General features: G+C 55.9%; 2 protein-coding genes across 3 annotated transcripts; one reads left to right on the forward strand and one right to left on the reverse strand.

The window, feature by feature from the left end:
* Nucleotides 1-426: 426 nt before the first annotated feature.
* On the forward strand, nucleotides 427-18,566 carry IKZF3 (IKAROS family zinc finger 3; the record flags this gene model as incomplete). 2 transcript variants are annotated; one of them, XM_079546998.1, is made up of 7 exons in its annotated part: nucleotides 427-475; nucleotides 760-891; nucleotides 7,369-7,626; nucleotides 8,255-8,422; nucleotides 9,979-10,095; nucleotides 14,265-14,381; nucleotides 17,893-18,566. In XM_079546998.1, the coding sequence occupies 7 exons, from the start codon at nucleotides 436-438 to the stop codon at nucleotides 18,564-18,566; spliced, it is 1,506 nt and encodes a 501-aa protein (XP_079403124.1). The 2 variants fall into 2 exon arrangements, with proteins under 2 accessions (XP_079403124.1, XP_079403123.1); XM_079546997.1 differs by having other exon boundaries at nucleotides 436-475; nucleotides 760-870.
* Nucleotides 18,567-22,909: 4,343 nt separating this feature from the next.
* RDH8 (retinol dehydrogenase 8) lies at nucleotides 22,910-25,458 on the reverse strand (the record flags this gene model as incomplete). Its single annotated transcript, XM_079547224.1, has 6 exons — nucleotides 22,910-23,149; nucleotides 24,112-24,295; nucleotides 24,369-24,462; nucleotides 24,530-24,709; nucleotides 25,127-25,288; nucleotides 25,362-25,458. 6 exons carry the CDS (start codon nucleotides 25,456-25,458, stop codon nucleotides 22,910-22,912), a joined length of 957 nt encoding a protein of 318 aa, XP_079403350.1.
* Nucleotides 25,459-25,706: the final 248 nt, after the last annotated feature.

The raw sequence follows: 25,706 nt of genomic DNA on the forward strand, positions 1-25,706 counted from the left end.
GGCTCTGCGGGTTCCAGCATCCCATGGGATCCCCATCACAGCTCCCAGAGGGGAACTTGGCTCGTGTCGGTGCCAACAGCTCTCACAAGGGCTGCAGGTCTGAAGAGGGGCTGTGGCACTTCCTGCTGCTTTCTGCTCCATCCGTGTCAGCGCTCGCGGGGCGCAGAGGGGAGAGCAGTGGAGAGGGCGAGCCGGTACTGAGCTGCAGGTTGCACTGAGAGCGAGAAATGCAGAACCTCTCGTTTGGGGCATATGTAAAAGCCTGTATGCTGACACGTGATGATCATTAGGTAATTATTTGAGTTTTGCTTTTTCAGTTTGGCTTCCAGCGAAGAAGACGGAGCTCTCAGATTAACAGCCGCACTGTGAGCAGCTTTGCAAACCTGGAGCAGCTCAGAGCTGTTTTCTGTGTCTTTTGCAGATTCACAGAGCAGCATGGATCTCAGCAATCCCCAGGAGCAGCCCAAGGCCGCAGGTACAGCCCCAGCAACCTCCCTTTTGTAGGGAGGGGGTTGTGAGGACGAGGGCATCGCTGCTCTTGCTGTCTGTTAACGTTCACAGCGTGTTGGGATGATTTGATTTATTAAAGATTTGGTGCCCGCTTGTGTCTGGGAATCTGTGTGCAACTTCTGGGCGACAGATTGGCTCCATGGAATTGCAGTCGGTGCAGCAATAAGGGAGCAGTGCTGGGGGTTGGGGCTCGGAAGCAGTGCAGCAGAAAAGTCATTTCTTTTCCCAATTTGCTTTGCTTTTTTCCAGAGGGACAGGAGGTTCTGGAGGAGTGCGACCTGAGCAAAGGGCAGGAGGTGGAGGGCACGGATAATGCAGAGGAGCTGAAGGAGCACAGTCAGTCCAATGGAGAAGCAGGAGGTACAGTGGGGGTGGCACACAGTGGGGGGTGTCCTTTGGCTTTCTGTGCGTCGTGGGAGCGGTGAGGAAGGATGTGTTGGGTGTCATGGAAAACAAACAGCTCCTGCTGGCTCCTGGATGGAGAAATTGTTGTGCCTTCGTCCTGCATGCACGCAGGGTGAGGAGCCTTGAGTTTCTCCCTTGAACCAGAAGCTCATGGCCTGAACCTGCAGTACTGCCAACATTCCTGCCTGGAATGGATGCGCTGTGCTGCTGGGGGCAGCCCTGAGAGGCAGCAGGGGCTGGGGGTGCAGGCAGCACAGCAGTGCTGTGGCTGTGGCTGGTACTTCTGACACAGCGTGTTTGCGTCACGTGAATCAGTGATTGCTGCAGGGCTCCTGGTTTGGGATGTTCAGTGGGAGCCCCATCCCTGGAGGTGTTCCAGGCTCTGTTCCTTGTCAGTCTGATCTAGAGGTTGGCGGCCCTTCCCATGGCAGGGGATGGAAGCAGGTGGTCTCGAGGTCCCTTCTGACCCAAACCATTCTATGGTTCTGTGATTCAATGACTTCGTGTTGGGCCGCAACGAAATGTTTGGGTTTCCAACTTCTCTGTTATTGAAGCTGTGTGTACTGCAGTGTCTGGGCTGGTGGGTTCTGCTCCACTGACCCTAAAAGGGGACATTTCATGTTTTTAACTATTGAACGTGGAAAGCTTGGGCCTTTCCTACACCCAGAGCCATCTGATGTTGCCTTCGGATCCCACAGCTCACGAAGCACTGCCAACCATTTGTGCACCCCACCACTGTTTCATAGAAGCACAGAATCTTAGCATCACTGAGGCTGGAAAAGTCCTCCATCATCATCCAACTGCCCACCTCCCACCAGAACCTCCCCGCTACGCCGTGTCCCACAGCACAACATCTCCAGGTTGTGAGGTGTGTGAACACCTCCAGCTGCTGTGACTCCCTGGGCACCCATTGCAGCATCTGACCGCTCTTTCGGAGAAGTTTTCTCCTCATATCCAACCGCAGCTCTGCTTTCCCCTCCTCCACGCTCACCCCGAGCAGGGGCAGGGTTGCTTCAAACCCTTCTGGTGCCGCTGAGCACGGGGGCTGTGTTTGTTCTGCACCGCAGCTGCTGGAGGTGGGATGCCGTGCAGCCGACGCAGCGCAGCCCAGCCCTGCGGAAAGGCTCCGGCAGCTGCAGGCAGGAGGTTGCAGTGATGGGGCAACTCGCAGCGCGATGGAAAACGTGCACGTAAAAATTCAAAAAAGAAAGAAAGAAAAAAAAAACGACCACCAACAACAACAACAAAAAAAAAAACAATTAAAAAAAGCCCTTCTTTTGCCTCGAGGGGATGGAAGCTGCGCTGCGGTGCACACGTGTGCGCCTGCTGCAGCCCCACGAGCAGCGCTCGCTTCCTGTGTCTGCTCAGAGGGTGCTGGGGAGAAGTGGGGGAGTGCTCCGTGTCCCTCATTCCTCCGTGCACCCCGGAGCTGAAGAGCCCTGCAGTTTAAAAATCAGGTGGAAAGAAAAGGCGTCGCTTCTTGGGGGACCAAACCCAAGGGTCCCCCAGGGACCCAAACCCAAGGATTCGGCTGCTTTGTGCCTCAATTCCCCTCATCCTGAGGGGCTGAAACTTTTGGGGCATACGGACGTCAGCTCCCTTCCAAAACCAAACCTGGTGGTGGCTGCGGGGCTGATGAGGGACGCGGGGGAACTGCACCGAGCTCCCACCGAGCCCTGAGCGCACGCACTTATCAGCCCGGGGAGGAAGCGCCGCGTTTTATCAGCGCGTTCCATCTCCGAGCGCTGCGCCCGGGGTTTATCTCACGGCATCAGCGCTGCTGTGCAGCCCTGCGGGGCTCTGAGCGGGGGCACGGAGCGGGGAGGCACCGCGCTGCTGTCAGCCCTGCGCCGGGTGGGAATGGTGCGGGGAGCAGAAGGCATCGGCTGCCCGTGGGACTGCGGCGGGTGCGGGGCACAGCAGTGCCGTTCGCTCCTCCTGCCGTGTTCCCCCCTCGATGGCGGTGGTGTGCGGTGGGTTGGTGAGATGCTTTCGGTGCTGGGATGGGCTGTGCGCTCTTTTCCCCGTCTCCTTGAAGAGAATTTCTCTTCGGTGTGTGTTTCAGATCCGTCCCCTGCTGTTCATAGAGATCCAGCGCGGTCTGAGGAGCCATGGGGCCGCCCGGCTCACTCCCTGCACTGGGCAGGGACACCCACAGCTCTGTCAGAGCGCCCCTTCATTTTGGGCTTCTCGAAATTAAAGGGGGGAGAAATGTTTGCTGTTGGTATTGAGGTGAAATCTGCTCTGGGGTGGATGAGCTGCAGTTCCATCCACCGCCCTGTGCAGGGCAGAGGGACCCAGGAACTGGAATTGTTTGCGGGGAGACAACGCATTGGAGGGGCTGTGGGGGCTCTGTGGGGTCGGAGCACGGCGTGCTCCCACTGAGGGGGAACACTTCTCCTTTATCAGCAGTTCCATCCATCTCATGTCAGCGTGTCTCAGGAGGAAAGTCCTGTGGAAATGCTGTTATGGGTTGGTAGAAAGTTGGTCTTAGATGGGAAATATCGGTTAGGAAATTGGAGACACAGGTTGGAACGCAGACTCCTCGTTAAACCCCCCCTCTGTGTCTGAACAAAGAGCTTTAAAGGGCTGCGATTGAGTTCGGGTTCAACCCAGATCACCTCTGAGATGAGAGGCATTGTTCTGCTTCTAAAATATGTGTCATTCTTGTAATAATCACACAACAACAAGATATTGCGCTTTGGCAACAAAAGGGCGCGGCTGTTAATGAAGTAGCTCCTCCAAACGCTCGGAAAGCGACGAGCAGCGTCCCTCCCCCCCCTTCATTTTGCAGCCCTCCTCCTCGCATCCCTCTACAAGCAGTGGGACACGGTGTGACTCTGGGGACTCCAAAAGGTCCAGGAAGGGACCCCCTGCACGGCCACGTATCTGTGCAGCTGTTTTGGGGATGAGCCGTAGGTTAATTAATCCCTGGTAGAACCGCGTCCCCTTGATACGCACAGCGGCAGCGTCCTGCGCCCCGCGCCCTGCTCCGAATCCCATCCGCAGCTGTCAGCACCCAGCAAACTATTTATCTGCTTCCACGATTCGTTTAATTGGATACTTAGGAAGCGGCAGCCGAGAAGCGCTTTTCCCTTTTTCCTCTTTTATTTCTTTTCCCTATAATCTGAGGGAACATCTGCACCGCGAGGCGCTCATTATCTCCCGATCGGCGCAGCAAATCAGCGGCACCGTTAAAGTGCCACATCGCCGTGATTGAGTTCCTTTGTTCCCCCGTGGACTTTTTGCACGTGTGGAGGTGTCACAGCGGTGGTGTCACAGCGGAGGTGTCACAGCAGAGGTGTCACCCCCAGTGCTGCTCCTTTGGTGGCTCCTGGTGCTCCGCCTCGTGCTTCTTGCTGTGCCGAGGCCAAACTTTGCTCCACAAACCCCTCACGTCTTTTTTTTTCTCTATCTGATGCTGCGTTAAGTCTGATAACGGCGGGTGTGCGTGCATGGGGGGGTTGTTCCGAGCCTTCCCTTCTGGTGCTGCCCTGCTTTGTCCTTGTCCCCGCCGCTGGTGCTGCTGGCTGCTGGATGGGACGCACACGGCGCTGCTCACAGTGACTCACTCTGCAGCCGCCACCGCCGCTTCGCGTTGGATTTTTTCCAGCACCCATTGTTTTTACAGCGTTTCAGGTGAAACAAAAATATTACTCTGGAGCCCGTCTTTCATCTCACAGCCACCTCCCCAGGAAGCGAAACCCCACGCTCAGCCCTCCTGCTTTTGCTTTGCTGCGTGCCGCTGCTCTCTGCCCCGCGCTGCCCTGAGCTGAGCGTCGTTCTGCCTGCAGCTCTCCTGCGATAACAACCCAGCTCTGTTATTGCTGGGGGCAGCTGTTGTTTTCCCTCGGTTCCTTGCCCCTTTCTGCTTGTTGTTGCCTTCCTCTTGCTTAAGAGGGACCAGCCTAGAAACTCCTGATCCCATCGCGATGGGGTGTGGGTGGGATGTCGCACCCTTCTCCCGATCTCGCAGCATTTGCTGTGCCTCTGGTGGTGCGTGGAGACAACGTTGGGGCTGGGGAAGGGCTGAGGCTCTGTCAGACCCCCCCCCAGCCCTGTGGTTCGGTCTGGGCTGACCGCACTCCTCCTCATCTTGTGTTGGAGCTTTCCTCTTCATCTCTGCCCTCTCCCAGGTCGGGGTCTGTCTGACTGCAGATGAGGGTGGAAAAATTCCAATGCTTGTAATGTTTCTGATTTTGATCAAAGCCTCTTCCTCACTGCTGCTGCTCTGTGCTCTCAGCCCCAGGAGGGGGACAGTTTCAACTGAGGTTCTTCAGGCACCCACATGGGACGGAAGCGTGGTGTTGGGGTAGCCCTGCAGATGGGCTGAGCCGTGCTCCATAAGGCAGTGAAGCGTGGCTCAAATGCATCCATGTGCTCCATAAAGGAGTAATGCATGGATTGAACACATCCCTCGGCTCCATGAGGCAGGAATTCACGGATTGAGCACATCCCTCTGCTCTATAAAGGAGTAATGCATGGATTGGGTGCAACTCTCTGCTCCACATGGCAGTATTGCATGGCAAGCAGTCGGTGTGCAATGTGGGAAATGCAGAGGTGGAAGCGTGGGATGCTCCTTTGGGCACCCAGCAGTGCTCAGCCCTTGTGCTGCGCTTCAAGGATGCTGCCATGGCTCTGGGAGGGTGAGAAGCTGTGAGCTGCTGTGAGAAACGGTAGGAAACGGCAGCGAGCTCCTCTCACGTGAAGCTTGCAGCTCGTCCCTCCCCCTGGAAGCCATTGCTTTCAGTGCAGGCGGAAGGTGAGACATTGAGTAGAAAGTGGGAATTGAAATTGTGTCAGAAAGTGGCACCGAAGTGCAGCTGCTGTGCCTCCCTGCTGCAGCTCTGATGGCTTTGGAACTGCCGCCTTCGAGGGGGAAATGCAGCTTTTTGGTTTCAGGGAACGAGGTTCTGTGGAGGGGTTCTGATGGTGGCTGTTGCTGCTCGGTGGATGGAGATGCGTGCAGGAACTGACTGCCAAAGTCCTGAGAGCAGAACCACCCCCCCAGGGCAGAGACGGTTTGGGGAGCAGGGCTGGTCCTGAAGGAGGGGTGATGAGAAGTGACGTGGGTGGACCTGCGTGGAACCTTCCAGCAAACCCCCGTCAGCTGCGTGGGCCTTTGGGAGAGAAGCAGCCCCAGGGCTGGGCTTCCCTGTGATGGAGAAGGGCAGTGGATGCCATCATCCCGGGGAATGATGACATTGAATGATGACAGTGGATCCGAGGGATCTCCCCGAATTCTCCTCTCTGCTCAAATTCCTGCACAGGGTAACACAGCTCTCAGCCCATCTGTTCCCTCCATCTTTGTCCCGGTCGCCTGAGCACGGCACCAACACCAAGGCTGGAGGAGCGGCTGTCCCCAAAATACAGCTGAAAACATTGATTTCATGGAAGCATTCGTTGCCAGGTTTTTATGTCTTTTATGTCACCGCCTCATTTTCGCTGCCGCTGCTGTTTGTTCTCAGCATTTGATGTGGTTTATTACTCAGAACCGGAGCTAATGCACTCGGCAGCCCAAGTTCTGCACTTGGAGAAGGGATCAGTGATTCAGCCTCACGCTGACTGCCCAACCCTGCGCTCAGCAGAGCAGCAGGCAGCCACGACAGCGATGCTTTCCAACAGGGCTCAATAGATCTCCTCTGCTGACGCTTCCCTTCACCCAACTTGAGGCAGAACTCGAGGCTCAGTCGCAACCCGCACAGAACAGTGGGTGTTCAGCAGGACAAAAGCTGCCCCATCAGCTGGGAAGGATTGTAGTGCGAGCTGTGATGCTGCGGTGGGGAGGGAGAGGAAATCTGGGCATCATCAGCAGTTTGTATTGTGAGACCCATCGCTCATCCCTGGAGCTCTGCTAGCAAACTCAGCTGTGTGTTCTGCGTGGAGCTTGTCAGAGTCTTCTCAAAATCTTGGAGGTGTTTGGATTAACACTGCAGTGGCAACTGAAGATTAGAATGAATTGCCTAGGATTAATTGCTTAGAATTAATTGCTTAGATTTAATCGATTAGAATTAATTGGTCAGAGTGCTTACCCTGAGATCACTGGAGGTCTCAGCAGAGCAGATGCAGTTTTTGGCCATGCTGGAAGCGCCGCAGGACATTTCCAATGCCGTTCTCTATTCCCAGCTCACAGAAACGCCCCGTGGCGTCGATTTCTGTGGGTCATTCCAGGCTGTGGGTCATCCTGCAGAGCAGCACCTGCGAGTGCACGCGTGGGGTTTGCGCTGCGTGATTCTTTTATCGTCTGCAGAAGGAAATAATCCACCGAAGGTAACAGCAGGGCTTATCTCGCTGGGGGCACACGGGGGTTTGTCTGACTGCGTTTCTTTATCTCGGTGAGGTTAAGCAAAACTCTTGGGGAGATGACTGATACAAGTTTATGTAATTTTTGGTGAGTATTTTATCTCCGATGATCGCTTTTCCCCCCACTTTTGCGCTCTGTTTCGCCTGCAGATGATGTTAAAGTGAAAAGTGAATATGGCGACAGAGAGGAGAGTGCTTTAAATGCTGAGCGCATGGAAAACCCGGAAGAATCCGAAATACCTTACAGCTACCCCAGAGAATACAACGAATACGAAGGCATTAAGCTGGAAAGGCACCTGGGCTCCTATGAGAACGCCAGGCCAGCGAGTGGCAAGATGACCTGCGATATCTGTGGCTTAGCCTGCATCAGCCTCAATGTCTTGATGGTTCATAAACGTAGCCACACCGGTAAATATCCCACCTTCTTCTTCAGTACTGAAAGGATAACAGTCTGGGATGAGAGAGGATGCCAAGGTTGGGCTTTCCTGGTTCCATCCCACAGGGGTCTCTGGCAAATCGCTCACGTTTCTGTGCCTCGCTTTACCCACTCTGCCCTATTGGGACTCCGTGTCACAGCAGCGCATTGGTGAGGCGTGTTAAGGATTTTGGATGAAAGGCACTGTGTCATTTCAGTATTTCAGCCCCAACACACGGGTCAGATGGTTTCTGTGCTGCCGTTTCCAGTCTGTGTGCTGTGTTTTTGTGCTGTCCTTGCGCAACAAACCAACGAGCATCTTTGGTTTTGAGCTGTGAGATAGGGCTTTTTTTTCTTACTAAAAGTTGCTAGCTTGTTGGAATCAGCCTCCTCCAGACCACTCCTTTCCATGGAAAACCTGTGCAGTGGTTTCCATATGTGTGTTATGAGAAGCTCTGACACCAGAGCTGCACCCAACTCCCACTGAAGCCAACGGAAGGGCTGTGTGTTTCTGTATACAGAAATTGATCTCATTCTTTCCCCTTCCAAAAAGGAAAGGGTGTGAGGATGGCGTGATACCCACATAACCATTAAATGTCCTTTTTTGTATGTCATTTTAAGGTGAGCGGCCATTCCAGTGTAATCAGTGCGGAGCTTCCTTTACTCAGAAGGGTAACCTCCTCCGCCACATTAAGCTACATACAGGGGAAAAACCTTTTAAATGTCATCTTTGCAGTTATGCCTGCCAGAGGAGGGATGCGCTAACGGGTCACTTAAGGACACATTCTGGTAAGTGACTTCAAAGGCACTCGGTGTGTTTCAGATGTGTGTCACCGGGACACGACGTGCAGAAAACAGTCAGCAAAGTCTGCGCAACTGAATGGGTTCTGAGGAGCTGGCAGAGAGCAGCGAGGGCTCTGTGCCGTGTCAGTGGGACCCAATGGGACCCAGTGGAACTGTGTGGGACCCAACGGGTCTCAACGGGACCCAACAGAACGCAGTGAGACTCAGTGGGGCTTGGAGAGACCCAACGGAACCCAACGAAACATGGTGGGACTTGATGGAACCCAGTGAGATCCAATGGGACCCAATAAGACCCAAGGGGGCTTTGTGGGACCCGTGAGACCCAAGGGAGCTTGGTGGGACCCAATGGAACCCAATGAGACCCCGGAGGACTTGGTAGGTCTTGGTGGAACCCAATGAGACTCAGTGGGACCCAATGGAACCCAATGAGACCCAAGAGGACTTGGTAGGTCTTGGTGGAACCCAATGAGACTCAGTGGGACCCAATGGAACCCAATGAGACTCAGTGGGACCCAATGGAACCCAATGAGACTCAGTGGGACCCAATGGAACCCGGTGGGGCCATCCTGGGACTTGACTGTGCCCTGGATTTGCTCAAACACCTGTAGGAGCAGAACCAAAGGCAGCGTTGGTGCTGGCAGCACCTCGCTGTAGTAGTGCCTTTCATCTGAACTTCTTAACCTGCTCCACAAATGCGGTGCGATCCCTCGAGTTTGGTGTAGGGCGCTGTGTCCATTGCACAGGTGGGAGAAACGGAGGCACAGAGCTGAGGTGATGTGAGTAACAAGCCGGGTAGAAATGGATGCATTCCTCCAATTCTTTAAGAGCCAGACCGTGCTGCTCTTTGATTTCCTGTCTTATAAGGGGGCCCAGAAAGAAAGCAGATGTTCTAAATGATAGATATTATCTCCGCACAGTGCTGCACAGAAAAAAAAAAGACAAACCTCACAAAGAACCCGAGCTAAAATTGAGATTTACCTGATGTGAGTGAATGAGATGGGTCTGGCCAAGGGCCAGAGCAGTTGTTGTGATCGAAGCCCCACAGCACATCGTGCTCCCAACACAACTGGTGCTTACCGAGGCCAGAGTTTGAGGGCTGGCTAATTAAACAGCATAAAGAAAGCAACCTAGGAACACAATGTGCTTCCTGATAAGGTTGTTTGGAGATGAGCTGAACCCACAGATGGTTTTGTTTTGGTCTCGTTTTCATCACTTTCATGAAATCCTTTAAGTACCCAGTGCTGACGGAGCAATGCCGGGCAGGTGGGACATGGCAGCATGGTGCCATCATGGGGAGGTGATGCTGAGGGGAGCAGCCAGCTCAGGTCAGCCTTTAGGGAGCTTAGGGATGAGGAAGGCTTTGCAGGAGCACTAATATGACCCCAGTAACCCCAATTTTAAGGCAGTTTCCATGCTCGTAATCCTAACAGACATGTAAAGCGTTTCTCCATGTGCCGAATATTAGGCTGCCAGCAGTACGCCTGAGTGCCAGGGCGGGCGGGTGATCCTGCAGCTGTTTAACTCTCCCCTCCATTTCACAGTGGAGAAGCCCTACAAGTGTGAGTTCTGTGGCCGGAGCTACAAGCAGAGGAGCTCTCTGGAGGAGCACAAGGAGCGGTGCCGCACGTACCTGCAGGGCAGCGGCGGCTGTGAGCCGGGTGAGTGCCTCGCATGGCAGGGCTCGTTTCTCTCTTTGTGCACATCATTCTGGTACATTTCTGTTTAGAAACAGGGCTTCTGGTGAGCTGTTAGCTCACGGCTTTGCTCCAATGTCTTCCAGTGACTCGGGGGCTGCAGTGTCTCGCAGAGGGTCTGGCTCAACGCACTCCTGGGCAGCCAGCAGCAGAACGCTTTCCTTGGCATCACTTTTTTTTATCTCACAGTGGCTCTGAATACAACTAAAACACCTTCCAGGCAGCATCTCTGTAGGTGACACATTTAGAGAGACAGCCGTGTTAACGAATTGTCTCACAATAACCCAAAAGCTGTGCCCAGCGATGCTGCCGTGCAGCAGAGCTCACGGAACCCAAAGAACCCTCAGTGGTAACTGCATACAATGAGGATCCTTACCCTGTGCAGGGAGGGTCTGTGTGTCTGCACTGAGACACCACCCTGAAGAAGCAGTGGTTGAAGGGTGCTCGTGGAGCTCCTTCTTTCCAGCAAGCAGTCGTTGCTTTACAGCAGCAGTAAAAGGCGCTGGCTGTGTGAGCGTCAGCAAGTTTTGGTTTTCATGAGAACTTGTGCACGTTGTGACTGTGGTTTTGTGTTACAGTACACACTGTCACGATGGCAATCGCCCCGAGGTGTCCACCGCGGGAAAATGGAAAACATGATACCACCCTCCATCTCTGCTTTTACACCATTCTCGTGGCTCACATTCATTTCAGAATAGCGACACGTCACGTATCCACAGCCTGCCGCGCAGCGACCTCAAAGTGGTCGCAGAGGAAACGTGAGTTTCCAGCGCACGGCGTGGCTGTGCTCTCTCAGCCCTCCTGAAAACACATGGCAGTGTTTCTCGAGGAGCAGCGAGTGATGAAAAACAGGAACTCCTGTCTTGCTGAGGTGTTTTCTTTGCGCTCAGTTTTCTGCTGTCGGCGTCGCGGAGCAGAGGGGGACCCCGGCGGGTTGGTTGATGCTTCTGGTTGATTTTTTCCCTCCCAGAGAGGAGCACTTTGCGCTCATTTTTAGCATCGCTTTCAGGCTTCTGACCTGTTTCCCATTACTCCCTTTGCTTTGAGTTCCAGTCCCTTTTCCTGCAGTCCCTTCCACACGGAGCCAGCTCTGCGTGCCTCTGCCTGTTTATCCAAAGCACCACAAGGCTCCAGCAGTGCCGTTCCCATCCTGCTTGCTTTTTAACACGAGGTTTGCACGTTCCTGGCCCAGCAGCAGCATGGAAACATCTCTGAAGAGCAGCTTCATGCAGCAGCGTTGCTCGGGCCCTGATAACGATCTCTGGTCGCGTTGTTCTCATTGCACAATAACCCGCCTCGGCTCCACTCTCCATTATTTAGTGACCACACTGAGAAGTGGCAGGAAGCAATGCCTCTAATTCGAGCTCGTCTTTGTGCTTGAGGGTTTTGAATACAATGCCCACACGTTCTAAAAATGACACTCTCATTTATGGGGCGAGAGAAACCACGCTATGGAAACAGCGAGGTATGGGAGAGGTGCTGCTGTCCGTGCTCTGCACAGCGACCAGAGCTGGTGGGGAGATGTGTTTGCAGAGGGTTCTTGCAGCATCTGTAGAGATACTTCAGTTTTTCTGGCTGCTGTTGGACCCCTCGGCTTGTAGGGCGCCCCTATTCCATGTGCTGAAACAGGCTGAGTGCTGGCTTTGGGGCTTCAGGGGCTTTGGGGTTTCCTTATGAGTGTTCAGCTCTCAGTGTAACTGTGAGCAAAGCACTCGGTCCTTTCTGCCAGTCAAACCTGAAGTTTATGTTTAAGATACATGTTATAATTAGATAATGAGTTCTTTAAATTGGGGTCGGGGTGCAGAGTGGGGTCTCCTGGTGGGTGTGGGCACGAGATGGGGGGGGGGTCATGGCAGGAGGAGATGGATGAGATGGATCTGGTGACTTCTCCCCTCCTTTGAGAAGTCTTTAGAGAATGCTGAGAGGGAGCACTTCCTAAATACCAGGCTTTGTTCCTGCAGCGCTCGGGGGGTGGCACAGAGCTGGGTGAAACCATTGGGTTGGGTTTGGGGAAGGGAGTGCAGTGCTTGGGAGAAGCGATGCACCGTGGGAGCAGATCCTGTTTCCCTACAGCTCTGCTGTGAAGGTGCTGATGAGAGCTTTTATGCCCCATAAACAGAGGTCATTTATTTCTTTAGGAGGAAATGCCCACTGGCAAAGGTCTCTGTTGCCTTTGCAGGGAGCTGCTCGCTGCCCTGACTCACTGAACAGGGTTCCCCCAGTGGCACATAACTGAGGGAGCAGGTGGGCACTGATGCTCTGCTGTGTGTCAGGGCAGGTGGGAGAGATGGCAGGAACTGCTCCGAGCTCACCAGGAGGAACAGAGAGATTCTGGGGATGGGAAATCCAGGCTTTAGCAGTGCAATAGATGGTAAAGACAGGGGTTGAGAAAAGGGGGAACTAGAAAGGAAAAAGCTACTCAAGAAAAGCAAATGGAGAGACAGCAGGTGTTAGGGTGGCTTTGTTCATGGCAGTGGATTTTCTTTAAAAAAGCAATGGTTACAAAAGACTCGTCATCACGACTGAATCGCTGCAGAAGCTGACTGGGCTGGGGAAGCTCGGAGCGTGAGTGTGAGCTGCTGTTATCTGAAGGTAACACGAAGCGCTCAGAAGGGATCAGACAGTTTGTGGAGCACAAGTTCCAGAACTAAAAACCCCACGAGGTGCTGCTGCCCCGGCTGCCCTGACTCATCGCAGGAGCTGGCAGCAGCCGGGAGCTGCACAAACATCACCGACCCGTTCTGGCTGAGGTTTGGTGAGTCATGCTTCGTGCCGCCCGAAACCCATCTGATACCGACTGCAGTCACAATAAACACGTGAGGAGGGGCTGGGAGGTCTGGAGGGAAGTGCTGCATGCAGAGCTATGGAAGGGTGATGGTGCTCCTTCGTGCCTCGAGCTGAGCAAACTGTAATTTAAGCCTGGCGCTGAATAGAACTGCACTTAGCAGGAATGAGATGATGGCAATGTTTGTATCACAGCTCCCTGGCGCTGCTGCCCTCTCATGCAGACGATGCTCCATGTATTTCAGGTATCTCTGTGCTCCACTAGGAGCCAGCATTCCTACTTTGGCATTGCCTTGGGAAAGCAAATTGCCCTTCCCCACCCTCCTCAGGCAGCAAACACCAAGAGGAAGGCACAAGCTCTGAAAAGCTGTCACTGCTGTGGTCCCTAACGCTGCAGCCCTCTGTGCTCCTTTAACAGCAAAGCAGCACCACCGATACCCGTTGGTTTTTGGGGCGAAGCTGCAGCAGTTACACTTGTTATTAGTTGGGTAGTTGTGAGATGAGGTGGCAGCGTGGCTGACCCCGCTCTGCTGCTGTGCAGCTGTTTCCCTGAAGCAGTGGGCATTGCAGGAGAGCTCTGGGGAATAGGAGGATCCTCAGGACCTCCCACGGTCCAGGGATTATGGTCCAGGGGCATCCCACGGTCCAGGGGCTCAAGGGAGGGATCCCAGGGCACGTGTGCACTTCTCTGACAAATCTGAGAGGTTTGAATTGGCTTTCAAACACCGAATGCTTTCAAGCGTGCCGAAGGAGGGAGCATTCTCAACGGGTTGATGGAAAGAAGAGCTGGAGCCGTGAAGATGCTTGGAAAGATGGGCTGTGAGGAATCGCGGGGGGTTGCGTGAGCTCAGTGCCACGCTGCAGAGCTTTGCATCTTTTGGCCCTTCGTGAGAAGGCGCGCGGTGAGCGAGCTGTGAGTGATCTCTGGAGCAGCGCAGTGGGGCTGAGCGCTGGCTGGGAGCCTCGGCTGGGACTGCAGGTGTCTGCAGCTCTTACTCAAAGCAAAAAGGCCAACCGAGCTCCGACTCCAGCACCACGATGCTCTGCAGCCGCCCGTCCGGCCCGCCGGGCTCCCGCTTCCCTTTGCATCGGTTTCGCACGGCTCTGTGCTCAGTGCTGCTCCCGCTGACCGCAGCGCTGCCCACCGCGCAGAGAGCAGCAGCCACCGAGAAAGCAGCGACCCACCTTAACGACAGACCTCCAAACCGTTTCCTCCTAACGAGTGGGGCAAGCTCCGGACATTCAACCATTCACTTCTTCCTTTTTTTTTTTTTTTTTTTTTCTTTTCCCCTTTTTCACCCATTTTTGTTTTGTCTTTTTTTTTCTTCTTTACGCCTTTTCCAACCCAGCCAACGTGGAGGCAAGGCACATCAAGGCCGAGATGGGGAGTGAGAGAGCCCTGGTGCTGGACAGGCTGGCGAGCAACGTGGCGAAGCGAAAAAGCTCCATGCCCCAGAAATTCGTTGGTAAGAACAAAAACCTTCTTGTGTGAACTGCAGAGGTGGGCAGCAGCCCGTAGGGAGGCCCTCTGTGCTCTGCCAGGGTCCTCTCCAAGCCCACAGCCCAACAGAAGGGGGTAGGCATAAAGCAGCAGCCGTTTTCTCACGTGGTTTGAGCAGTTTGCTGTAGATCTCGGGTTTAAAAGGATCTGTTCTATAGAACTGCTGCTGCTGTGCTTTGCACCTCCGTGTGCAGCAGTTTCTATCTCACAGGCTCCAGTGCTGTGCTCTGCATCAGTGCATCTGAAATGTTCTCTGCTGGGTTCTTTCCAGCAGGAGAGCAGCGAAGGTTGGCGCTGTTGGAAGCACTCCTTCTGGGCAATGGGATTCTTGCTGCATGCACAAGCAGGATGAGGGCAGGAGGTGGAAAGGCGTTCGGTCCTTGTTAGGCCTTTGTTAGTCATCTGCTGAACTTCAACACGATTAAAAAAATATCGAGCCCTTTCTTGTGGTCACTTCAGCTGCAGGATGTTTCCATAGCATTCTCTTTGCATTTAATTCCATATGATCAGGCTTGCATCCCGGGATCCTGGATGCAGGTCTGGCAGGTTGTGTCAGTGATCTCCTTGGCTGTCTCATGTTGTTAATTTCATTTAACTTTTGGGAAAGGAAGATGCAATTCTCGTGTCCTAAACAGAGAGCTGACTTAGGAGCTCTATGGCTATGGATGGGTAGGGTTAGGGTCAGGGTTAGGGTCAGGGTTAGGGTCAGGGTTAGGGTCAGGGTTAGGGTCAGGATTAGGGTCAGGGTTAGGGTCAGGGTTAAGGCCAGGGTTAGGGTCAGGGTTAGGGTCAGGGTTAGGGTCAGGATTAGGGTCAGGGTTAGTACTGGGCTTTCAGCATCCATGGAGACAGCTCATGTAAATTCAGACCTCTCAGTATGCGTTTCACATGTCGCCTTTTAGCACAGAGGTGAAGCAGCTCCAGCTCACGTTGTCTGAGCTCCTCTGGGGACTCAGTGCTGAGTCTGCTGGCTGGGAGCCGGACCTCAGATGTCACACTGTGATTCAAAACATTAATGCAAATGTTTTTGAAAGCCTTCAGCTTCCTTTTTCTGATGCTGAGTTCAGCTCCAGCCCGTCGTGTTTCACCATTGCCATCAGTTCGGTCTGCATGCGCTGCATTGCACACGGCTGCTGCAGCCACTCGTGGAGCATCCCGAGCTGGGAGGGCTCCATAGGGATCACTGAGGCCAATGGCTGCATGAAGCATGCTGCTGATTTCTTCTGCGAGCATCTTGGGTGGAATGGGTCCTTGTTTTGGTTTGGGCTGGCACCAAAGCATATTGGCTGGGAGGAAAAAACCCTTTCTTATGACTCGGGGTCTCTGCTGTGGTCCATACAAGCGTGAGGAATGTTTTTGCTTTCTCGTCTCCAGTGGCACAAATCAGAGCCTCAAATGAGGAGATGGGCAGCAGAGCATATTCTCTGCCCTGTGCCCTCCTTCATCCAAAGGCTTTTGCAAAGACGTTGTCCTCAGCCTTTCCTTGAGCTGCAGAGGAAGGAGGGTTTGATGGCAGTTTTATCATTCTGTGTTTCACACTGTGCTGCAGATTTCCACTTTTCTTTGGCACGGAGCCGCACCAGAAGTTGACCCAAGTCAACACCAGCAGTGCAGCTGATGCGTTTCTGCCAGTTGCCGCCATCTGCTCACAGACCTCTGCTTCCTCCTTTGCAAAACCAGCCTTTCCCTCACCGGCTCAGGCCTTTCTCATGGCGGTGGAGGTGCAGCGCTGCTCCGACGCTTCGCCACCCCCCGCCCTGTGCACAGGGCTGATGAGAAGCTGCCCTGTTAGGGGGCAGGAAGCCGCTGCCCTCCCTGCTCCCAGTGCCCACAGCTCATCGCATTGCAGGACCTGATGCTTGTTTGAGAGCAAGCCCAGCAGCACTGCAGACCCGTCATCCGCTACGGCTCAGCTGTGAATTCTGACGGGGATGCTCAGCTCCCCGCTGGCTGCTGTGTGAACCAGCAGAGTCCCATGCATTCAGTATTTAATTTGGCCGTTTGCAACGACTCCGTGATGCTTCCTGTGGCAGCTTTGCTCAGAATAATCCTCTCAGTTTTCCTCCTGCAAAGACAAAACGCCCCGGCCTTGGGCGCAGCACGTCCTGTCCCATCGCCACGCGCTCCCTTCCCTGCTGCTGCATCTTTGCCCTCAGTTTTCTCTCCAAATCTGTAGGGAGTTCGATGTATTTTTGCTTTTGCTACACGTGTTGTTTTTTTTTTCTTTCGCTTTTTTTCACATCTCACTCGCCCAGAGCTGCTCTATGAGTCACACAAATGTGCTATATCACTTTGTTGCCTTCTGTGTGAAGATGGATCACAGGTTGGGTGAGGGCTGGAAGCAGTTACCCTTGTGGTTCTGTAACCTTTCTGAGTGTTTTATAAGAGAAACGTGAGCTCCTGGTTTTCTGCACTGAAACCTGAAGAGTTTCATATACATTGAGTCACGGTGTTGACAGGTGACTGATAAACATCTCTGCACTTCTCCAGTTACCGTAACTAAGAGATTTAGTGGATCTGATGCTTGAAAGCCAGTTGCACATGAAGCACTTGGTCCTTTTCATTTCTTTGTTGCTGTTGAGTGAATGATTCTGTTTCACGTAACCGCAGAATTCGGTTAGTTATTTCTAGATACTCATCAAAAAGTGACTCGAGCTCCTCTGGGTGCAGTTTTCTCCCCTCCTTGCACCTGGTGCACAGGCTTTGGTGCGCTGCCCACGCGGTCCACAGCCCCTCCTGGAGCCACACTCGAATCCCCTCCATCTGCCAACCCAAGAGCTCCCAAAGCTCCATCGCACCCAGGCAGGGACACACCTTGCTCCTCTTTGTTGGGCTCTGCAGACCCGTGCTGTGTACACATAGGCAGATAACTGCTGGATGCCTGGAAACCTCTGCTGAGGTCAAAGGCAGCGGGGCAGGCGGTGATTGTCAGGAGGTAACGGAGGAGATGGGTTTAATCGTCTTAACAGCACGTTGATGCCTAACAGCGTGTAAGGAATGACTGTCGGGTGAGTGTGGGGCTGCACTCAACCTCTGCTGGTGTTGGTATGAGAAAGGAGACAGGGTCAGAATGGAGGGTTGAGATCTTGGTACAAAACATGGTGTGTTTGGGTTCTTTATTGGTTGGCTCTTCTATGACAATTTCTATCAATGATGTTGACTTCTTCTAGGAAAAAAAATGATGGGAATTAACGCATGGAAGATTTTCTTGAGGATATTCTCTCCCTTAGATCCCAGAACAGCCTGACAGCGCTGGTGCTCATCTGCCCCATATCTCCACCACCTCCCCTGTTAGAGTTTTGTTCCCAAGCCCGCTCTTTAAAAGGCCAGCAGGAACCCGTGCTTGATGTTCCCCGTTTCTGCAGCAGATTTGTCATTCCCCTTTGCTTCCCAGAGCCTGCAGCCCTCTGGAGCAGCATCACAGAGCTTCCCTACCGCTTCCACCCCCCGCTAACGTGACATCTCCTCTCCCGCAGGTGAGAAGCGGCACAGCTTTGACGTCAATTACAACTCATCCTTCGCCTACGAGAAGGAAGGCGACATCGTGCAGGGCCGCATGATGGACCAGGCCATCAACAGCGCCATCTCCTTCCTGGGGGCTGAAGCCCTGCGCCCTTTGGTGCAGACCCCCCCGGCTCCCACCCCCGAGATGGTCCCGGTCATCAGCACGCTGTACCCCATCGCTCTGCCCCGTGCCGACGTCCCCAACGGCAGCGACGACAAGAGCCACGTCCCGCTGCGGGAGCGCGCCTTGTCCCCCAACAACAGCGGCCACGACTCCACGGACACGGACAGCAACCACGAGGAGCGACCCAACCCCCCCTTCCCGCAGGGTCCGGTGCTCCCCGTGCCCCGCAACGGCCTGCCAGCCCTGAAGGATTTCCCCCGGCCCTACGACATCATCAAACCGCCGGCCATGTGCCCGCGCGACGCCTTCAAGGTCATCAACAAGGACGGGGAGGCCATCGGCGCCTACCGCTGCGACCACTGCCGGGTGCTGTTCTTGGATTACGTGATGTTCACCATCCACATGGGCTGCCACGGCTTCCGCGACCCCTTCGAGTGCAACGTCTGCGGGTACCGCAGCCACGACCGCTACGAGTTCTCCTCGCACATCGCGCGCGGGGAGCATCGCGTGCTGCTCAAATAAACGGCATCGGCACGAGGGAACCCGCCTGGCTTCACAGAGCTCAAACAAACATCACCTCCTGCCTTTTCCTACGCCGGTTTTGAGTGCCAGAAGGTGACGACGCCTTTATGTTTTCTATTATTTTTTTTAACAAGATTATTCAGTGTTTTGTAGCATCCGTGCCCAGCTGCTGTGCCGATGCGGTGCGATGCGTACCAGAGGCACAGGCTGGCTTTTGTATGAACCTGATGGAAATTAAGAGCCTTTTAAGGCGTTTTTTATTTTTCTAACGTGCATTTGTTTTCATGGTGTATGCTTTAACGGCGTGAAAGGCTTTCGTTCCCCACTGCCAGCTGCTCTGCTTGGTCAGATGTATAGGAAGAACTTGTTCTGATCACCAAAACACAGAAAACTTCGCCTGGGAGGGATTATTCATTCATTTTTAGAGGTTTTCCCCAAGTCTGATGCACACACCGTCTCGTCCCATCCCCCTCATTTCTCACCACTCTGCCTCTTTGAAGCCTCTCCCCACGTGCACCTCGCCCGGAGCAAAAGGAGCAGCAAAACCCAATTGTGGGGCTGGGGTTTGTCAGCAATGCATGTGCTCCGGATACCCGCTTGGCTCTCCACGTGCCAGCTGGGGGAAATCCCCATTTCCGTGGATGGGAAGCCCTGATGCACGCCATGAAGGAGGACAAAGCTGCACTGGAGCTCACGGCCACACCGTGCCCTGTGTTTCCCCGTGGCCACCAAACACAGAGCCACCCATCCCACAGCCGTACTGGCAGATCTCAGCACACGTGTGTGGGGTGTGCAGCTCCGTCCGCTCGGACGTGGGGATCTCCCTGGGGCTGAAAGGCGCCGCTTTGCAACACGGGCATCGGTGATGACTTTGAAGCCGGTTTGTAAGATGGTTCTTTTCATCTGATCTCTGCTCTGCAGCTGTCTCATTAGTCATGGTGCGGGAGATTGGTGTGATAACGGTTCTGCTGAGCGCGGTTATTCCTGGCAAAGTGTTTCTGTAGGAGCAGGATGTGTTCCCGTGGACTTTTCATGTCCCCTACGCTGCTCCATGCCAACACCACTCTGGTCTTTGGCAGTGTGATAGCTGTGGTGGCCCCTCTGCAAAGAGGGGGGGTCGGGGTGCAGAGCACCAGATGGAGTGTGAAGGGTCAGAAATGCCCAATTTCATTCTGCCTCTGGCCTTGCTCTGTTCCCTTGGGTGCCACCTCCCTGAAGCTCAAGGTGCAAAGTGGAAATTATTCATTTTTTCCCCACTAATCACGGAATCGTTACGGCTGGAAAAGACCTCGAAGATCATTGAGTCCAACCAAGGCCACGTCCCAGGAAGGACGGATCGATCAGCTGCTCTGCAGAGCGCTGCAGGAGTGCGAGATCCTGCTTATCCACGGGGGTGAGGAAGGAGAACTGGTTTTGAAGCCTTGTGCTTGGGAAGGCTCAGAGCAGTCCCTGTTTTGGCCAGTTCTCTGCTCAGCACCCGTTCCCTCATGCTGCTCCATGGGGACACAGTGGTTTCATGCACACCAGTCCTCATGCAGCAAAAAGCATCTCTCCACTTTTCACGGGGAGCAGCACAGATTGCGGAGCGTGTATCACACTGCTTTCCTTCTCACATCACCACTGAATCCAGGAAAACACCTCAGTTGCCCTTCATTCCCCCCCAGGCAGGACCAGATGCAGCCCACGGCCTCGGGAGCTCAGCAGGAGCAGCGCTGTGGGTTCTGTGGGGCTCAGGAGGAGCCCAAAGGCGCCGTTTCCCGCTGTGGCACCGTCGTGTTTTCGTGCTCTTGGCACAAGGCGCTCGTTTCGGTTCAGCCCGCGCTGTCTGGCGTTAATGAGTGGTTGCTCGTTGCTGTTGAACAATGACATATTGTGGAACTTCGACCCAGTCATCTATTAAAAATAATGTGTATTTCCACGTGTGCCATTTCTCTGCCGTGTCCGGGAAAACTGCGAAAAGCGTGGCGCTGACCCAGGCTGAGCAGAGTGTGGGCAGCTGGGGTTGCTTCGCCTTGCTTGATGCCCCACAGCCCTGGGGGTGTCTCTACCTCGGCTCCTCCCTACAGAAGTGCTGCTTTGATGCATCAAAGCCCCCCTGCCCACACCCAAAGGCCCTTAGAAGCCCCAGATTCAGTTGGTGTTATGACAGAGAGATCCCTATCGCCCGCTGTGCTGTAGTGGTGATAGAGCACAGGGGAACTGGTTTCCCCCATTGTGTTGAAACTCACTCTGTGGTGCATGAAACGTCCCCTCCGGCTGTGGGGCTGCGTCCAGGAGGTGAGTGGGGCTGCAGCACCTCATCCTGTGGCTCTCAGCTCTCCAGTGTCTCCCCGGCACCTGCTGTGACCTGCTCCCCAAAGCCATGGGGAAATGGGGTTTGAGCCCAGCCCTGTGTTGTTTCTGGGGCGAAGCCACGTGCGCAGTGCCATGGTGGGGGCAGTGGGTACACGACCTGCCCCGTGCCCCCATTGCTGCCAGCAGGGTTATATCTGGCCCCACATTTGCATTGCGGCGAGCCGATGCACCTGGGCCACCAGTGCAGCCCTCGGGGGAGTGAGGGCACCGGGGGATGGAGGGGCTGGCAATTGTCACACGTGGGGACAGGAAAGTCCCGGCAGGCGCTTGTTTATAGCAGAGCTGTTCCCCCTGGGGCACAGCCTGCACCCGGGGAGGCAGGATGAGGAAGATGCTCCTTAGCTGTGACTTTGTCTCCCCAGTGGTGCACCCCACGGCATCTCCCCATCTCCCCTTCCTGCTGCTGGGTTCCCCCTTCCTACAGCAGCTGGAGGAGAAGCCAACAGACCTCTCCAGCTCCACAGCATCGGGGCTGATCCACCCCCCCCCCCCGCCCTGAGGAGCAGGCTGGGGGCATCGTGGGGGTCCTGCCCTTCCCCTGCCCCGTTCCTCACGGTTACGGCTCTGTGCTGGGGGCCCCCCCTTGCTGTTCCCTGGGGCTGGGTGCAGCCCCCCCCCCGTCTCTGCCCCCTGGAGCGGAGAAAGTTAGTCAAATCTTCAGAAACCGCAGCGGGGGGGGGGCTGTGTCTGCATCGCAGGCTTTGATGTCACCCCTGCACGTCCCACAGGTGCTGCTCAGTTGCCATAGCCACGGGGGGGGGGCCGTTGTCCCCACGGCCGCTTTGTCATTAACTTGTGCAAGACGGGAGGGGAATCGTGCAAAAATATTTCCTTCTCCATCCTGTCCCCAAAGCACCCAGAGCCAATGGGGGTGGGGAGGCGACGCGTGTGGCACCAGCAAGGGCAAGGTGCTGGGGCATGGAGCACAGCGTTGGTGCATGGGGTGCAGTGTTGAGAGCGTGGGGCGCGCTGTTGGGTCACGGTGTCGGTGCTGCAGCTGCCATCAGCTTCTCGTGCATGGGGTGAGGGTCCTGGAGCCAGGCTGGAGGGCTTCACTGTGGGCCCTGCAGCGGTGCCAGCTGTGCATCCCTGCAGCAGGAAACGCGCTGGGAGCCAGGAAGGTTTCTGAGAAGTGGTGCTGACCTGTGCCGGGCCTCCCTGTGGTTTCCCCCCCCCCCACCTCCTGGCACAGTCACACCGCATGCTCATGCACCGGTGCACAGCTCAGGAGGGGCAGCTCCGCCTGCTGCCCCCCACCAGCACCCCTCTGGGTGATGTGGGGTGCTGGGATCCCCCGGCACACCAAGCAGCCCCTACTCCTGGCGCTTGGTTTGTGTCTGTCCTGCGCCCACTGCACACACTGCACCCAGCACTCATCCTGCCGTGCACTCCGTGTTCAGACTTCACCATGCAATCCCCACTAACCCCCGCACTGTGCACCCACCCTGCATCCATGTTCACCCTATGCACCCAGCTCCCATCTCTACACCAAAGCTCCTGCACCAGTGCTGCAGCTGATCCAGCAGAGTCCTGTTGCCCCTCCGTGCTGCCCTGATGTTGCAGGGCTCCAAATGGAGCTGGGGGGGCACGCATTACTGTCCAACTCGGTGTATTTCCAGCTGGATGCGTTGCTGACGCTCTGCATTGCTGCTAACACGGTGCATCGCTAACCTGGTGCATTTCCAGCCCCGCATCAGAGGCTCGGAGAAGGATGCTGGGGGGCCGTGGCACTGTGTGCCCACGGATGGAGGAGCCGGGGGGTGCAGCTGAAGCCCTTCCCAGCCCTGTCACGGCCGCTGCGCTCTCGGAGGAAGCCGCTGCTCTCTTTCACCCGGCGCTGTTAAAAATACCGCTCCCGATTTTAATACCGCTGCTATTTCAGGTGCTGCTTCGGGCTGGGAGCAGGAAGTGAAACCACACGGCTCCCGACCCTGCTTGCCCCTCGCAGCTCCCTGGGCCACCCCTGGCCGAATCCAGGGTAACCGGGTCTATTTGAAGCCCAGCAGCCGGGCGCCCGCCTTCACCTTCTGGGCCTTCCAGCGCAGCAGGCGGATGGCGCGCAGCCCGAGCCGCAGCACGGCGCTGTATTTGAACACCAGTTTGTAGAAGGCCTCGGTCATGAGTGCACCGCTGGGGTCGGCGTGCTTCAGCGCTGCCATCGGTGTGTACGCTGCGTTCGTTTGGTGCCGGAAAGGCGGCCGGGCCGCCTCGATCACCCGCAGCGTGTGCTGCACATGAGGACGGCACGGTCGCCTTCCCATCCCTGCCTCCAGCCCCTCATGTCCATCACCTCGTGTCCATCCCTTCATCTCCATCCCCTCATCTCCATCCCATCATCTCATCCCATCATCTCCATCCTCGCATCTCCATCCCATCATCCCTATCCCCTCATCTCCATCCCCTCATCTCCATCCCCTCATCTCCATCCCCTCATCCCCATCCCCTCATCTCCATCCCCTCATCTCCATCCCCTCATCTCCATCCCCTCATCTCCATCCCCTCATCTCCATCCCCTCATCCCCATCCCCTCATCTCCATCCCCTCATCTCCATCCCATCATCCCCATCCCCTCATCTCCATCCCCTCATCTCCATCCCATCATCTCCCTCCCCTCATCTCCCTCCCCTCATCTCCATCCCATCATCCCCATCCCCTCATCTCCATCCCCGTCCTCATTTCCATACCGCTCACATTCTCATCCCCATTCTATTCCCACCCTCATCATCTCCATCCTATCCCCATTCCCACCAAGTTTCCAGCAGCATTCCACCTCCACCACATCCCCATTCCCATCCAACTCCCATCCACATCTCTACACCATGTCCCCATCCTCATCCCCGTCATTTGCAGCCCCACCCTATGGCCATTCCATTCCCACCCAAATTTCCATCACCATCCCATCACTATCCCATAATCATTTCCTTCCCATCTCCACCTCCATGCTCACCTTATCCCCTTCCCATTCCCACACAAATTTCCATTCCAATTCCCGTTCCAACCCCATCCCCATCCATCCTCACCACATCCCCATCCCAACCCATCCCCATCCCCATCCCACTCTGGGGGATTTTAAGGAGCAGCAGGAAGGAGTCAACGCAGGAGATGCCAGCGCCGCCCAATTGCTACTCCTCATTAGTGCTAATTGAGCTCTCTTGTATGCTCCCATCCCACCCTGCAGCTCCGCCATCACCTCTGCAATGTCCTCAGGGCTCTGCCCCAGGCTGGCGAAGACATCCCTGGAGTTCCGCAGGTAGAGGTCGGTGAAGATGGCAGCAGTCTCAGGGTCGGTCTGTGAGTAGTCGGCGCGCTCGGCCTCCTCGTACACCTTGGCCTCGAACTCAGTGGTCACCGGCCCCGGCTCCACCAGGCTGATGCTGCAGGGTGGGATTCTGAGGATGATGGTGGCTGAGACCCCCCCACACACACACCCCTTAGCCCCCCACTCACGCCACGTTGAAGCGCAGTGCCTGCACCACCAGGCTCTCACAGAAGCCCTCCACGGCGAATTTGGAGGCGGCGTAGACGTCGTTGAAGACGATGCCTGGGCGAGGAGTGGCAGTTGGGGGTGTGCAGGATGGGGAGCCCCCCAGCGCCCCGTCCCCCCATACCCTGCAGCCCCATCACGCTGCTGATGACCACGATGTGGCCGCTGCGGCGACGCTTCATGTCTGGCAAAACCTCCTTCACCAGGCGCACCAGCCCAAAGAAGTTGGTGTCCATCAGCCCCTGCATGGCCGCCAGGCTCTGGCACTCCAGTGGCCCAATCATCCCCACACCGGCGTTGCTGACTGTGGGGTGCAAGGTGGGTTAAGGGCAAGTTGGGGTCCCCGGCACCCTTGGATTGGGGGTTCCCCAATACGGGACCTTGGCACAGGTGTATGGGACAGAGGCTCCCCAGGAAATGGGGGTCTTTGGCACAAAAGGACTGTGGTGCGCCTAGCGTGGAGGGTCCCCAGTGCATGGGGCACTGCTGGCCCAGGGGCTCCCGGTCCCCAGTGCCACGTGGGAGGAGGGTCATCAGCAATGGAACGTCCCCAACGTGCGGAGTAAGTAACCCACATGCAGAATGCTCCTGGTGCATGGGGTGACCTCAGCGCGGCATGTCCCTGGTGCAGGATGTCCCCAGTACGGGGTGTCCCTGGTGCATGGAGCAGCCCGGGCTCCTTGTGTGGGGAGCTGCAGGGCCACACAGAGACGTGGCTCACCCAGGACATCGACGCGGCGCCCGGGGATGCTGTCGAGACAGGCACGGATGGACGCCTCGTCGCACACGTCCAACTGCTTCACCTCCAGCGTCCGGCCCAGCGCTGACCCCGCCGCCTCCACCAGCGCTCCGCTGCGGGCCATGTTCCTCACCGTAGCGATGACTGAGGGGGGCACAGGAGGGATCAGCCCCCCGTCCTCCCTCTCCGCGCCATTGGCACCCCCTGCTCTGCTCACCTCGGAAGCGGCGCTGCTTGTCCCGTGCCAGGCGCACCGCCAGCGCCAACCCGATGCCGGATGAGCAGCCGGTGATCAGCACGGTGCGGGGAGCCATGGCCACGGCCTCACCACCCACGCCATGGCTTTAATAGCTGCTGGCCCCCAAATCCCAGCCCTAATCCCCCCTCCCCGCTAATCCTCCCCGGCTCTGGGATTTGCGGGGCCTCATGGCTGAGCTGCACGTGGTGCACAGAGGGGCCTTTGTGTGGCACCGGGGGGGCACTGCGGGGACGTGGTGGTGTGGGGGAGCTGCTGCCATGCGACGGGGTTGACCCCCACAGCCCCCCCGACAGGGATGAGGAT

Source organism: Tetrao urogallus, assembly GCF_951394365.1.
Source record: "Tetrao urogallus genome assembly, chromosome: 26".
In the NCBI taxonomy this organism is placed as follows: Eukaryota; Metazoa; Chordata; class Aves; order Galliformes; family Phasianidae; genus Tetrao; species Tetrao urogallus.